Source organism: Labrus bergylta, chromosome 17, assembly GCF_963930695.1.
Source record: "Labrus bergylta chromosome 17, fLabBer1.1, whole genome shotgun sequence".
NCBI lineage: Eukaryota > Metazoa > Chordata > Actinopteri > Labriformes > Labridae > Labrus > Labrus bergylta.
Genome location: NC_089211.1, coordinates 14,969,458 through 14,981,767, shown reverse-complemented (window position 1 = coordinate 14,981,767; position 12,310 = coordinate 14,969,458). Strand labels below are relative to the sequence as shown.

Below are 12,310 nucleotides of genomic sequence, written 5' to 3'. Positions count from 1 at the left end.
TATCAGTTTACAGTTAGTGTGCTGACTCTGGTGCAGCTGGTGTACTGTATGGGGTCATAGTTTAGAGAGGGCTGGAATTAGAGAAACAAGCCTGTCATCTTACTAAGCCCGGTCATTTTTTCCAAACGGAGATCTCATTTCTCCGTCAGCTTGACTTGAGGAAAAGCAGAATAACAACAGAAGCTTCCATTGAGCACAGCTCCCCGCCAAACACAGGGGTAGGTTACCATGATCCAAATGAAGGCTAAGCGCTTATTGTGGTTCCTTTTTGAAATATATGGTAAATGGTAAATGGACTTGAGCTTGTATATACACCGCATGTCGCGCCTACCCATTCACATGCTGATGGCAGTGACCATCAGAAGTAACTAATCCCATTCATACACATTCATACGCAGACGACGGAGCAGCGGGAGCAATTTGGGGTTAAGTGTCTTGCCCAAGGACACATCGATATGTTGCTGCAGGAGCTGGGGAACCCTCGACCTTCAGGTTGAGAAACAACGACTCTACCAACTGAGCCCCAGCCACCCATTAATCTACATGTCTTAATTGGTTTAAGGTGGTTGCAGAAATTGCAGAGATGCTCCGATTCCCAAGGTATTCCCAAGATACCGGTACAGACACCATTACCAAGAACTATCTGGAAATTACTTCAATTGTATATGTTGGCTGGATATCAATGATTGCTAACAATTTGCTAACATAAGCTTTAGTATCAGTAAATGACATACTCTCTGATACATGATACTGCATTTTAAAGGCCATAATATCAGCTGATTCCACACAAATATCAGTCTTTAACTACAGTTCCATTTCACAGTGATCAAGACTAGCCATTGGAATATATTGTGTGGTTTGGAAGGTAAATGCAGAAATAGATCCTTAATGTTTTCACAATACAGACGGCTTGGCCTGTACTCTACACATCATACATTCAGTGGTAAATGGTCTGCATCAGTATTTAGGATTTCAATGCCTGAATGCATTTGGGAGCCTGCGAACGTTAAACAGCAAACATGAGTTGTGTTTATTGTGGGAATTTCAAGGGAGAGTGCTCATCTGTATACAAAATAGGGCCAATTCAGACATTTGACCTGGTTTAGGGGGGGAAAAAAACTCCTGCGTCCTTTTTCTCTCCCTCTCTTTTTGCATTTCAGAGCAATTGACACAACAACATCTATTATTCACCTTCTGCCTACTGTTTGCTTTGCTCCTTGAAAGGGGCGAATGCACAGCTGGAAGTGCTCCTCCGCTGCCAATCCCTTACACAACTTGCAGATTTGCATTTGTGTACAGTGCATAATTCCTGAAGTATTAAAGTAAGCAATATTGTGAGTGCTGGGGCAGCTAAACCAGACTTTGTTTAATCCTTTCATGTTGGAACATCATGTAGGACAAGCTGGGAGTGACACTTTGAGCTCATTAATAATTCTGACATTTACAGCAGTGAACTTTCAGAGCTGCACAGACTGTCATCATCATCCTCTTCTCCCTAGTATTCATTCACTGAAGAATACATGAAAATCAAAGACAGCACCGCCTCTTATTCTCCACATGGAACCCCCTAATTTGGCAGATTTTTTTTTTTTTTTTTACTTTTTGGTTCCCTGACAGATTCCTAAAGAAGAAAAGGAAGAATAAAGTACAGTTTGTCTTCTCTGGCACGCACACAAATTGTAGCAGCCCCGACAGCGTGCTTTACATGTAAGGAGTCATAAAGTAACCCTTCACCGTGGGGCTTCTGTCTGGGCCCCATTTAAATGAGACCCATTGAGCTTGCCCCAGTTAAACACTGTCTGCCAGTAACTTAGGTCACCGGGGACTGATCATGGAGATATGGCACACACAGAAACACACACAGGCTCACAAACACACGCTGTACAAACACAGGAAAGTGCTGACACCCAACTGCAATCTCGGGTTGCAAACCATTACAGGAGTCACAGTAACAAAGCCCAAAATGAAGAAAAAAGAGGTCATGCAGTAGTTTGTTTGGAGGGCGTTTGGTGCTGGTTATGAGGTGGAGCTTGTTTGCTCTGAAACTGTGCAGTACAAACTTTGTGACTACATCATTTTAAGATGACCTCAAGCATAGATTTCTGCATTTTTGCATTATGTATTTTTATGATTTTTCCCCCCATAGCTTTTAAGGAAAGATTTGTGAAAATGTGACGGACATTATTCTGGTATGACTCTATTGGCTATCAGCACCTCTTAAGCGGACATATGCACCCTTTTGTTCCTTTGGGCTAAAGCTCAGATAACTGTTCACCAATATGTTCACCAACCAGTTTTTGAGCTAAACTCTTCTTTCAGACCAGAGTGCATGGGGACATCACATGTTTTCCAGAAATGATGATGATGAATTCGCCAATATTTGCCGGGACTTGAAAAGAGTAATTTCGTAAAAAACAGACAAAACCCACAATTTATCACTTACCTTCGAAAGTCAAGCATGGTCTGAGTAGCTTCTTTTTAAACATCCCTGGCTTTTAGCACACGCTTTGACTTTTCTCTTTTAAAGGGAGTACATGGAGGGAAAGGGGGGGGGGGGGGGGGGGGGTAAAGGGGATTAATCTTACAGTGCATACAGATTGTGAAGCTTTAATTTAGCACCTCATTTAACTCAGTAAAAACAGCAACTTTACAGGCTGGCATTCTGACACACATTTAATTCTGCCCTCTGGTAATGGTCTGCTCTGTTTAAAAGTCTGTTTGGCAGCTCGGTAGATAACAGATGGAAGAAAAATGAGGGGAATTATGAGAAAGATTGATTTCCTGGGGATGAATGGTCTGGTATTCACACAGATTTATCTGAAACAGACTTTGTCGGACTCAGTTATTATTGAATAAACACACACACACACACACACACTTTGCCACCAAATGCAGACAAACAAGGACGTGCACACACAAAGACACATATATATATATATATATATAGACACACCACTATGCTCGTTCAGATGGCTAAGAAAACAGAAGCAGACTGAATTATGTAAGTCAGAAAGAAAATATTGCAGGAGGTGATAAGAGGTGAAAGAGTCCAGACCGTTAAGGACAAAAGTATGAGTTTCTTTTCAGAAGAATATCACCTTTCATTCCAGATCTAACTGCATGAATGCACGGATGGAAATAATTATTTCCAACAAAGTAAGAAAAAATGTGGTACTGCAGAATAAAGCGCCTTTGCACATGCCCTTTCTCTAATGTCTTGTAAAAATATATTTCTTTAGAAGAACAAGAACAAGCATTGTCCTTTAAGGCGTCCCAAGACCATCTCTAAGGAGCCGTAATGTAAACCAGAGGCTGTAACTTCTCTTGTGGCATCTCAAAGCAGACACAGGAATGGAGAAGAAAAAAAAAGGGGGGGTCCAGTTTAAAGGAGGGGGACCGGGGCGGATAAAGTCCCTCATTTGAGGCCCATAAAAAAACAAGGAGGCACAAACATTTATCTGTGGCAAGGCTTTCATCGGATGCTTTAAGAGCGGAGCAATAACAGAGAGCAAGATGCTGATAAAGTGGAGACAGGAAATGGGGAGCGTGGGTCTGCTGCTCTCATGTTTCAGCCCAGTCTAGTGGTCCCAGGCCTGCCCCCCCCACCCCTCCTTATATCCCTGTCTCTGTTCTGCTGACATACATAGACCACAACCCTCCCCAACCAGTCATTAGTGCTGTGTCTGGAAACCACCAGCCCTCTTCAAGATGCAGAGATGTGACACATTCAACAACAAAATAAAGCAAATGCTTCAATCTGCAGGTACATAAAATGTCTATACGGATGAATCCACTTGAGGGTTGGACAAAATATATACACCAGCTTGGCAAATGACTTATTACAGGTAAATACTATTCTTCAGGAGGGCTTTTATATATTTGCTCTCGTCCAATTCCACTCGTGAGGCTCCGGACTCTTCGCACAAGACGGGGCAAAGCCAGGATTAAGGGTTTAGCTTTGTCAATCAGAGTCAGAACAGAGGCGGAGATGGCAGCTGTACTTTCATTCTGTGGATATCCACAGAGACATGAAAATTCAGGTGATTGCCAAAGCCGCTCATGCTGTATGTGTGACTCAGGTGTTATGAGTCACCATTGATATCATCTCGCTCATTACCGCCTCAGTGGTACGTTGGCCTTTCTCATCAGACCTGAACATCGCCTGGCGTTAACATCAAAGGTGCCCACACATACATGGAAGAAGGGATTGAAAAAGCACATTGAGTTGATGATTTTCATGCTCAAGACTGTCTTTGAGTAATCACATCTTCTATCCATGCAATAAAGCCCTTATTAAATGAACTGCACTATGCTTTACCTGGAGTTTTTCCACATGCAGTAATGAAAAATTGTCGCTGTGTGCAATTTCTATGTCCTGTTAAAAATGATTTTTTTGATCTTTTTTTGATCTTGCTCTAGTAGGTGGGACAAAGTAGCTCAGTTTAACTCCATTATCGGTCGTTTATGCGAGCAGCTCATCTTGAAGGTAAGGACACACACTACACTTTCTCCAAAAACTCCCAAAAAAATTCACCAGTATTCCCAGTTATAAAAAAAAAATACATGCCAATTGACTATGCGCCCCTTCAAGTCTTCAAGCCAAGAAAGCCACTGCTGGGCATGACTTCATATCAAGGCAGCTCACGTGAAACTTCTGCCAACATTTTATCTTTCAGCAAGTAAAGCAAGCACTTTGAGACCAGCACTCAATTTCTTGGGAAATTTAGAGCTATAGCTCCCTGACTCTGACCACTGCTGCCTCTTGGCCCCATGCAACAACTAAGCCAAGCCAGGATTATCACACACCTGCATTCAGGGCATGTTTGGCCTAAATTTTTCAGCCAATACTGTCTGAGTTCCCCCTCCTTTTGCTTTGCCATGTGAGGACTGTGAATGCATTGAAGTAGTTAGTTACCAAGGCGGTTCCACGCTGCATGCTGGGCCAGGGAACAAACACTGTTAGAGGACATTTGGGAAATAACAGCGTTCCCACTGACTCGACCTTTTACTGCTCATCAGCACTTTGAGCTTTTATAGTGTCTGTGTGCATACATAAGAGTAGCAGCATTCCTCTCTCAAATCTCCCCCAACACAGTCTTTTTTTTTTTTTTTTGTAGCCTAATCCTCTTTAGGTAGAATAGCATGTATGGCAACAGTGCGGGACATTTTGTAGCTGTGTCCATGGATGCTTACATCAGCCAAATGGCGGGTTAATACCAACGATAATCTCCAACTAAATAACAAATATGGAGACGAGCCGATGATGATGAGGGGGAGAAAACATAAAAAAACAAAAGAATGTAAAGTTTGTCCACATACTTCTATTTACCTGTGTTTAAACTGACATGTCCTTGACTTATTTCTGGTTAAAACCACAAAAATGCAGAGGGACATTAGTGGTTGAGCAACGGGTGGGGGTGGAGTGGGGGGGGGTGCCTGACGCCAAATTAAAGGGCAGGAGTGGAGTGTGTACTTATACTCACTCATGATGCTCTCTGTCAGCCCCGCTGCTTATAATGGCATGAGAAGGGCCACTTAACTGGTAATCACTTCTCTCTCTCTACCCCTATGGCTCTGTCCTCCACTCCAGCACCCCAACACCTCCAACTCCCCCCCCAACCCCTGACTTTCTGCTCTGATCTCTAATGATAAATGAACTGTAGATCAAGAGCAGGGACAGTGGTCCACACCCCCTTCCCCGCCCCCCCCCTCCCCCCCATGTGGCTGAGATCCTGTAATCACAGTGCTCTCGGAGGCCAACAAGCCTTTGAATGAGAAATGACTGTACCTCTAATGCATCTCAACTTTGAAGAGCCAATTTGTGGCAGAGGGGCTATCACAGGTGGGAAATCAGGTCAGCACCACCACCATCATCATCATCTTTTCTACGATCATAATGCCCCCATATCTCATCCAGCGGAATAATTGAAAGTGCAACCTTTTAAACAATTATTTCATTTCCCTTCCAAAGCCCAAAAACCTCAAACTTGCCTCAATATGTCAGAACAATTCCCGCCCTTGGATGCACTTTGACTCACCCTGCATGCATAAAAAAACTCATCTGAACACACACACACACACACACTATCTAGGTGGTGCAGTATACCTTGTGTGGACACATAGGTCACCCATTCTGGCACAGACCTGCCCGTCAAGTGCTGCTACTTGTGCCGGGCTCTGCTAATGGACTGCTAATAGAAGTGAATGTTGCACTGTGAAGCTCCCCCTGTAGTTGAGAGTGTCACACAGGGTGATTAATGACACACTCTCCTCTCCTCCCCTGTCCAGCCCTGTCCTCACTCCCTCAAAATCTCTCTCTCTCTCTCTCTCTCTCTCTCTCTCTCACTCTCTCTCTCTCCTTACTTTTACCTCCAGCTAGCCCCCGCCCCCCACCCTCCTCTCCAATCCAGTTCACCTCTTTTGTGTCCCTGTGAGCACCCCGTTCTCTTGTCTTTTCCTGTCTTTTTCTCTGCGAGAAGGGGACGTGATCGTGATGACACGGGAATCCAAAATCAATATTCACCCAGCTGTCAAGTTTATTTGCAAAGCTCTTGTTTAAAATGGCTTCAGATTGCCTCGAATATGAGCTAAACAAATAAAAAAATACTCAAGGAAGCCTCGAGCAGAAACCTCATTAGGAAAAAGCTTTTGGGTTTACTTTACTGGAGGACAAAGAGAAGGCTGAATAAACACTAAATACTACTTGGGAGAACCACTTATATCTGTTGCATGAGCTCACGCACCAAAACATCAGACGCATTGAGGTCACGGGGTCATGTTCTCTGGGATATTTGGAGGAGATTGTGCAGTTTAATGACTTGAGGAAGAATTCATGTTTTATTTCAATGCCCATCGCAAAGAGGCTTTTAAAGCCATAGACTAATTATCTGACAATTTGGAGGATTTTAGGGCTAATTCTGTTTAATTAGCCTCAAATATAACAGGGATTTATAAATTATATGCTGTCAGAGTGGGGGAAGCTCTCAACCAGCATTTAAAGCTTACTAAAGGGGATAACAAATTAAACAGATTAAATAAATGAAAAGTCAAATTGTTATGTAAAGTGAGAAACCAAAGCAAAGGTCATTTAAAAGGCTTTAACATGACTTTATAAATTTCTAAGGTAGGTTGGGTTACACAGCAGGGAAATTAGCACCCCTGACCACAGCATTTCTAATAAAATCCTGGATATAAAGACGGATAGAGAATTCACTGCGGCCAGCACAACATAAGTTGTCAAGTGGTAAATGACTGCGGCCCCTAAATTAAATAACTCCATATCTATTTTTTGCCTTTACAACAATAATATGCCAGGGAGGCAAACTCAGCAGCTACTTTTCACAGTAATTATCACTTACTACCACACTCCTCCTGTGGCTCGGCAAGCGACCAGCATGCACCTCTGACCCCACTCAGCACTGTCTCACCACTGTACACACTGTTTTACCGTGTCCTCTGCCTTCACCTGCACACAGGGGAGTGTGTTACTGTAACCACATTTGCTTTAGATAACATAAATATAGCTTAACGGGAAGTTTGTCATAATGGATGGTAGGATAAAAGGCCGTCATAATGTCGAGGTGATTTATAAGAAGTGCTCCTTACTCACAATGCTCTCATTGTGCATACAGGCCCTGTTTATAGAATGACCGCAGTGGCTGTAATGTTAGTGGGCCCCCTCGAGGAGAAAGTTGTCAGGCCACAGGGAAGCCGGTTTGAATAATAATGATAGAAATAACAGTCACTTTTTCCTCTTAAAGCAGGGCTCAGATAGCTCTGAAAAGGGAATAAAGAATGCAGGAAAAAAAAGTCACGATACTTTTGAAACCATACATAATAAAAGGTCCTTCTTAACTTTTCCCACCGAAAACAGTCCTCAGTGGACACATCATCAGAAAGTGGTGAGGTGGCAAAGACATGGAAAGAGAGTAAGAGAGAGACGTACGAGCGGCTTGATGGAAAAACTGAACCAATCACAAGAAGGCCGAACACAGGGGTTATTACATTATTACATTACATTAATGGTCATAATATTACACTTTATAATAGGCCAACCCTGATTTAGCTAGGTTTTTCATGTCATCATGTATTTAACATACTCAGACATTTTTCGCATAGTGAAGAGTGTCTCTGAGCTGGAATCATTGTCTAAATATGTTTACGGTTCAGAAAAGGTCCTTGATCCCATCCCATCTTTTCAACAACTTCCTCCTAAAGCAGACTGAACATGTTGAATCAGTCAAGGTTTCTCCATGATTCAATGTCGTCTCTTTCATGGATAAAATATATTCCACATTTATCAACTTTAACTAAAAAGAATTATTACATCTTTAACCAAAAAGGAAAAATGTTTCAACCCACTTTCCCTTTTTTTTCCACATATTACTATTAGGAAGTATTCCATGAATTCCCATAACCGCATGACATCCTCCATCAACTTTTAAAACAACATGAACGCAGACATAGACTCTGCACACATACGTATAATCTACAGCCCCGCTGCTGTGCTGGACATACCAGAAGTCCATCTGTTCTTGCACCGAGGGTTTCCACTCAGGCTACTGTCACAGAGCGCTCAGCAGCTACCTCTCTGGCAGCTCCCAGGTTATATCTGTCTCAACCTGTCTCCTTTGTCAAGAGTTCAGCAGGTTAATGAGCACACTCGTTTCACTTCTTTCTGCCAGTAGAAAAGGGGAGAGAGAAAGTCCTCAAGCTCAAAAAAAATTAAATAATCAAAATTTAAACTGCAATTGCAAGGAGAAATGTTGCTATATGTACAGGATCCAAATATGACTTGGAAATGTATGCAGGAAAAACATGGTGTTAGTAGTAAGTGAGCCACTCTAATCACCAGTAGTTTGACTCTTAAGAAGTGACTCTCCAGTGATTTAGAAATGTGTAGAGCTCATCAGTGCCCCAAAAATAGAGAGGCCCATTAATTAGTCTCAAACAATGTTCTCCTGCCGTATCGACTGCTTAATGGACAGAGAAGGACCATGTTCGTAGTCCCAGCTAGTCAATGACACGGCTTCTCTCCGGGGTTTTTGAACGGGTATTATGTCATCTCACCCTGCCCTTCAGAAACCGGACCTGCCCTGTGCTGTTTTCTTTCCTTCTTTCTTTCCTCTCCTTCTTGTGCTCATTAACTATGTAGGAGTGCAATGAAGGTCTGGAGCAGCCAGATAAGGTTGCTCGCAGATCCTCGGCCCGGTCTCGGGTATGTGCTCGGACCTTAAATTTAAGCTTATGTTGCTTTTGCATGAGCAACAAAGCCTTAAACTTAAAAAAAAAAAAAAAAAAAAAAAAAAAATGTTATGCCTTTGAAAGAGCTGCAAACCTGCTCATTTCTCCTCAATCTCCTCACGCAGACAGACCACCTACCATAATTCCAGAGGCACTTCATGGAATCTGACACACATGCACAAACACATACTGCACATCCACCCTCACACAGATGGGTTCTCTTTGTTTGACAGACAATCCCACTCAGGAGAGAGCAGATTAAGTAAATGGCTTCAGGTGTTGTGGCATTATCTCAATGCTTTTCCACAGCTGACAGCTACTACAGTTTACAGAAAACCTCTTTCAACGGCAGACAAATCTGCTCCGAAGGCTGAAGAAGCACGGAAGATTAAAAATGTACTCACTGGTAAAAACAAATACAGGCAGATATTTAAAGATTAAAAAGATATACAGTGTTTTGTCTGGGAAAAAAAAAGAAAATCACCTCAAACCTGCACCACTCTATTTGAAACGTACAGATCATGAAGTTCTCAGTAAGTCCAATGAGCAAAGGTCAGGACTATTAAGGAGCTTTAATAACTCCACTGTAATACCAAACATTATAAGAGGATGTCCTTCTTTTTTTTTTCTTTTTTTTTTTTTAAAGAACAGACATCTTATTTTGTAATTCAACTACTCATAAACAAGATTACCCAAGTATTAATCACTTTGAGAATTATTTTTCAAGGCAAGCAGCCCAGAAAAACGGAATGAATGAAACATTAAGCCTTTCATCTGGAAGGTTTTAAGTGTGCGCTTAATGTCCGGATGAGACTAAATTAACAGCAGCAGGGACTGAGCATGAGTCAGAAGTTATATTGAATTAGTTTTTTTTTTTTTTTAATAATAAAGAGAAAGAATGGTCTGGTTTATCTACTGTTCGATGATTCACAGTAGGTCAAATAACAGGAGCTTTGGATTGTTTTTGTCTTTTCTATTTTAGGTATATCTGCTCTGTGCACGATAATCTTTAAAGATCAGTTGGAGGAGATGTTTAACAACAGCTTAAACATGTGCTCAGTTTGGTATGGATGGTTTCTGGGAGCTGTGTTGAGGAAACAGATGTGCCAGTGGGAGTGTTTGTGTTTACACCAGTTGTGGTTTTCACAAGTGAAATAAGCAATTATCAATCTCTTGAGTTATCGTGTGATGAATCTTTTTATTAGCGTATTTGTTAACAGTTTTTTAATTGTCCATATTTAAACCATTTATGGAATCATTTTTGGCCTACTTCCTTTGATAGGCTGGATGCTCCCTTCATTTGTTCAGTGAGTCATTTGAGCGGTGTGAGTAACAAAAGTTCAGGAGAATATTCCCACCGTCCACTACACCCCTGCTGTGGACTAGAGGACTTTACAGAACTTTTTACAGAGAGGAGCGCGAAGTTCACAGGTCAGGAAAACAATTTTCACTTTACCTTGAGCCACTCCAGTTTCCATCAGGAGACAAATCAAAAGCCAGGAGACTGTCAGCATGTCAGAAGATGATCTCGGCGCTCTTCCTCGATCAGCTTGTGCGCCCATGATGAGGAGTCAAACTCCGCTCTGAGGCAAGTCCAAGTCACAGAGAAAATGCGCTCAAACCCACACTGTTTGTGTCTCGTTGTTGTTCGCTGCAGATAAACTATCAGCCCTCAAGAAGAAGAAAAAAATAGGACAAAAAAAAATAGGCTTTGCAGGAAATAGATCCAGCACTGTATTTTTGCATTCATGCAAACTGTGACAATTTATGGAGCAAAAGACGGGTGCATCTCCCCTCCGTCAAAAAGGGATGTTGTATTAAAATCTGCGTCCGTTTGCGTCTCCCCTTAAAGGTTCACTTGGTTTGTCCTGAGGTGTGAATCGATGTCTTGATGGCAAATTCATGCTCCGCTTAGTCCCACTCACCAAAAAATCTAAGTCCTCCGTTGAGTCCCTCTCTGTGTCTCTGAACCTTTTTTTTTACGCGTGCAGGCGAGTATGTGAGAGCCGTGTGTGCGTGCGCCGCGCCTCGCGCTCCACTGACGGGACTGAACCGTGGGGAAGGAAGGAGCGGTCTCTGCGGGCTACCTTACTCCTTCAGCCAATCCAAGTGCTCCTGCAAGTGGCAGCGCTGCATCAAAACCTGGCCCGGACAGCAGCGAAGGAACGGATGGCGGTCGTCAAACAGGAGATTAGGAAGCCTGGGTTCAGAGTGCATTTCAACCACTGATGTCCAGAATGACTATCTTGTTATCTGTTAATAAAAGACAAGAAACAATGTGAACATTTAAAACATGTAAATTCAAGAGGTCTCTCCATTTTAAATGAATTAAAAAAAAAACACATTTATTAATAATAATAATAATAATAACTTTATTTATATAGCACCTTTTAAAAGCACAGGTTTACAAAGTGCTTTGACAAACAGCAAAAACAAGAACAAAGCAAACTAAACCAAACACAGAAGAACATTAACAACAGTAAGAATATAACAGATGCAAAATACTAAGAATAATTAAATACAGTTCAACAGAAAAGAACCCAAAGTGCACGATACCCAACAGACATAAATATAACCCGACCATCACAACAACCATTATAAGGGCACCTTTCTCTCAAAATATATATGTAGTTTACTATTTTTACTTCAGTTAGTCAAGGAACTTGTGCATTGTAGGTGCAGTATAAGTTACCATGTGAATAGCCAACTTAACGATATGCTAGCATGCTAAGCTACCTAAGCTTCTCTTTGCAAGTTCAGCCCAATTGTTCCCCACTAAGATGTGTATAGGCTATAAAAGAAGTAGGCTAGATGTAGTAGCCAATAAGAGGTCCCCCGACTGTATTTTATTCTTTCGTTCTTAATTTTTGCGGTCCTGCCGGTCCCGCCTTTGCGTTTTGTATCGTCGTGTTAGGACAGCAGGTTGGATACTGTTTTTTTTTTGTGGTTGTCGGCTGTAGGTTTTAATTTGTCTAAAGCTTGCCCTAAACCATAGGCTACATAATCTGTCGTTGATCCTATCCTTTACATTAGAACTAAATAATAAAAACATCATGCTGTGTTCATA

General features: G+C 41.9%; 1 protein-coding gene across 5 annotated transcripts in view; it reads right to left on the bottom strand.

The window, feature by feature from the left end:
* The window catches only part of unc5cb (unc-5 netrin receptor Cb), a 118,141-nt gene extending 106,769 nt beyond the window's left edge, over positions 1 to 11,372 (bottom strand). Inside the window, exon 1 of one of the 5 annotated variants that reach the window (XM_020629783.3) lies at positions 10,700 to 11,372. In XM_020629783.3, the coding sequence (XP_020485439.1) occupies positions 10,700 to 10,805 (106 nt within the window). In that variant the 5' untranslated portion in view covers positions 10,806 to 11,372. The remainder of the gene's footprint in view (positions 1 to 10,699) is intronic. The other 4 variants (XM_020629784.3, XM_065965523.1, XM_065965522.1 and 1 more) reach the window with 4 other exon arrangements.
* Between the last annotated feature and the right edge of the window lie 938 nt (positions 11,373 to 12,310).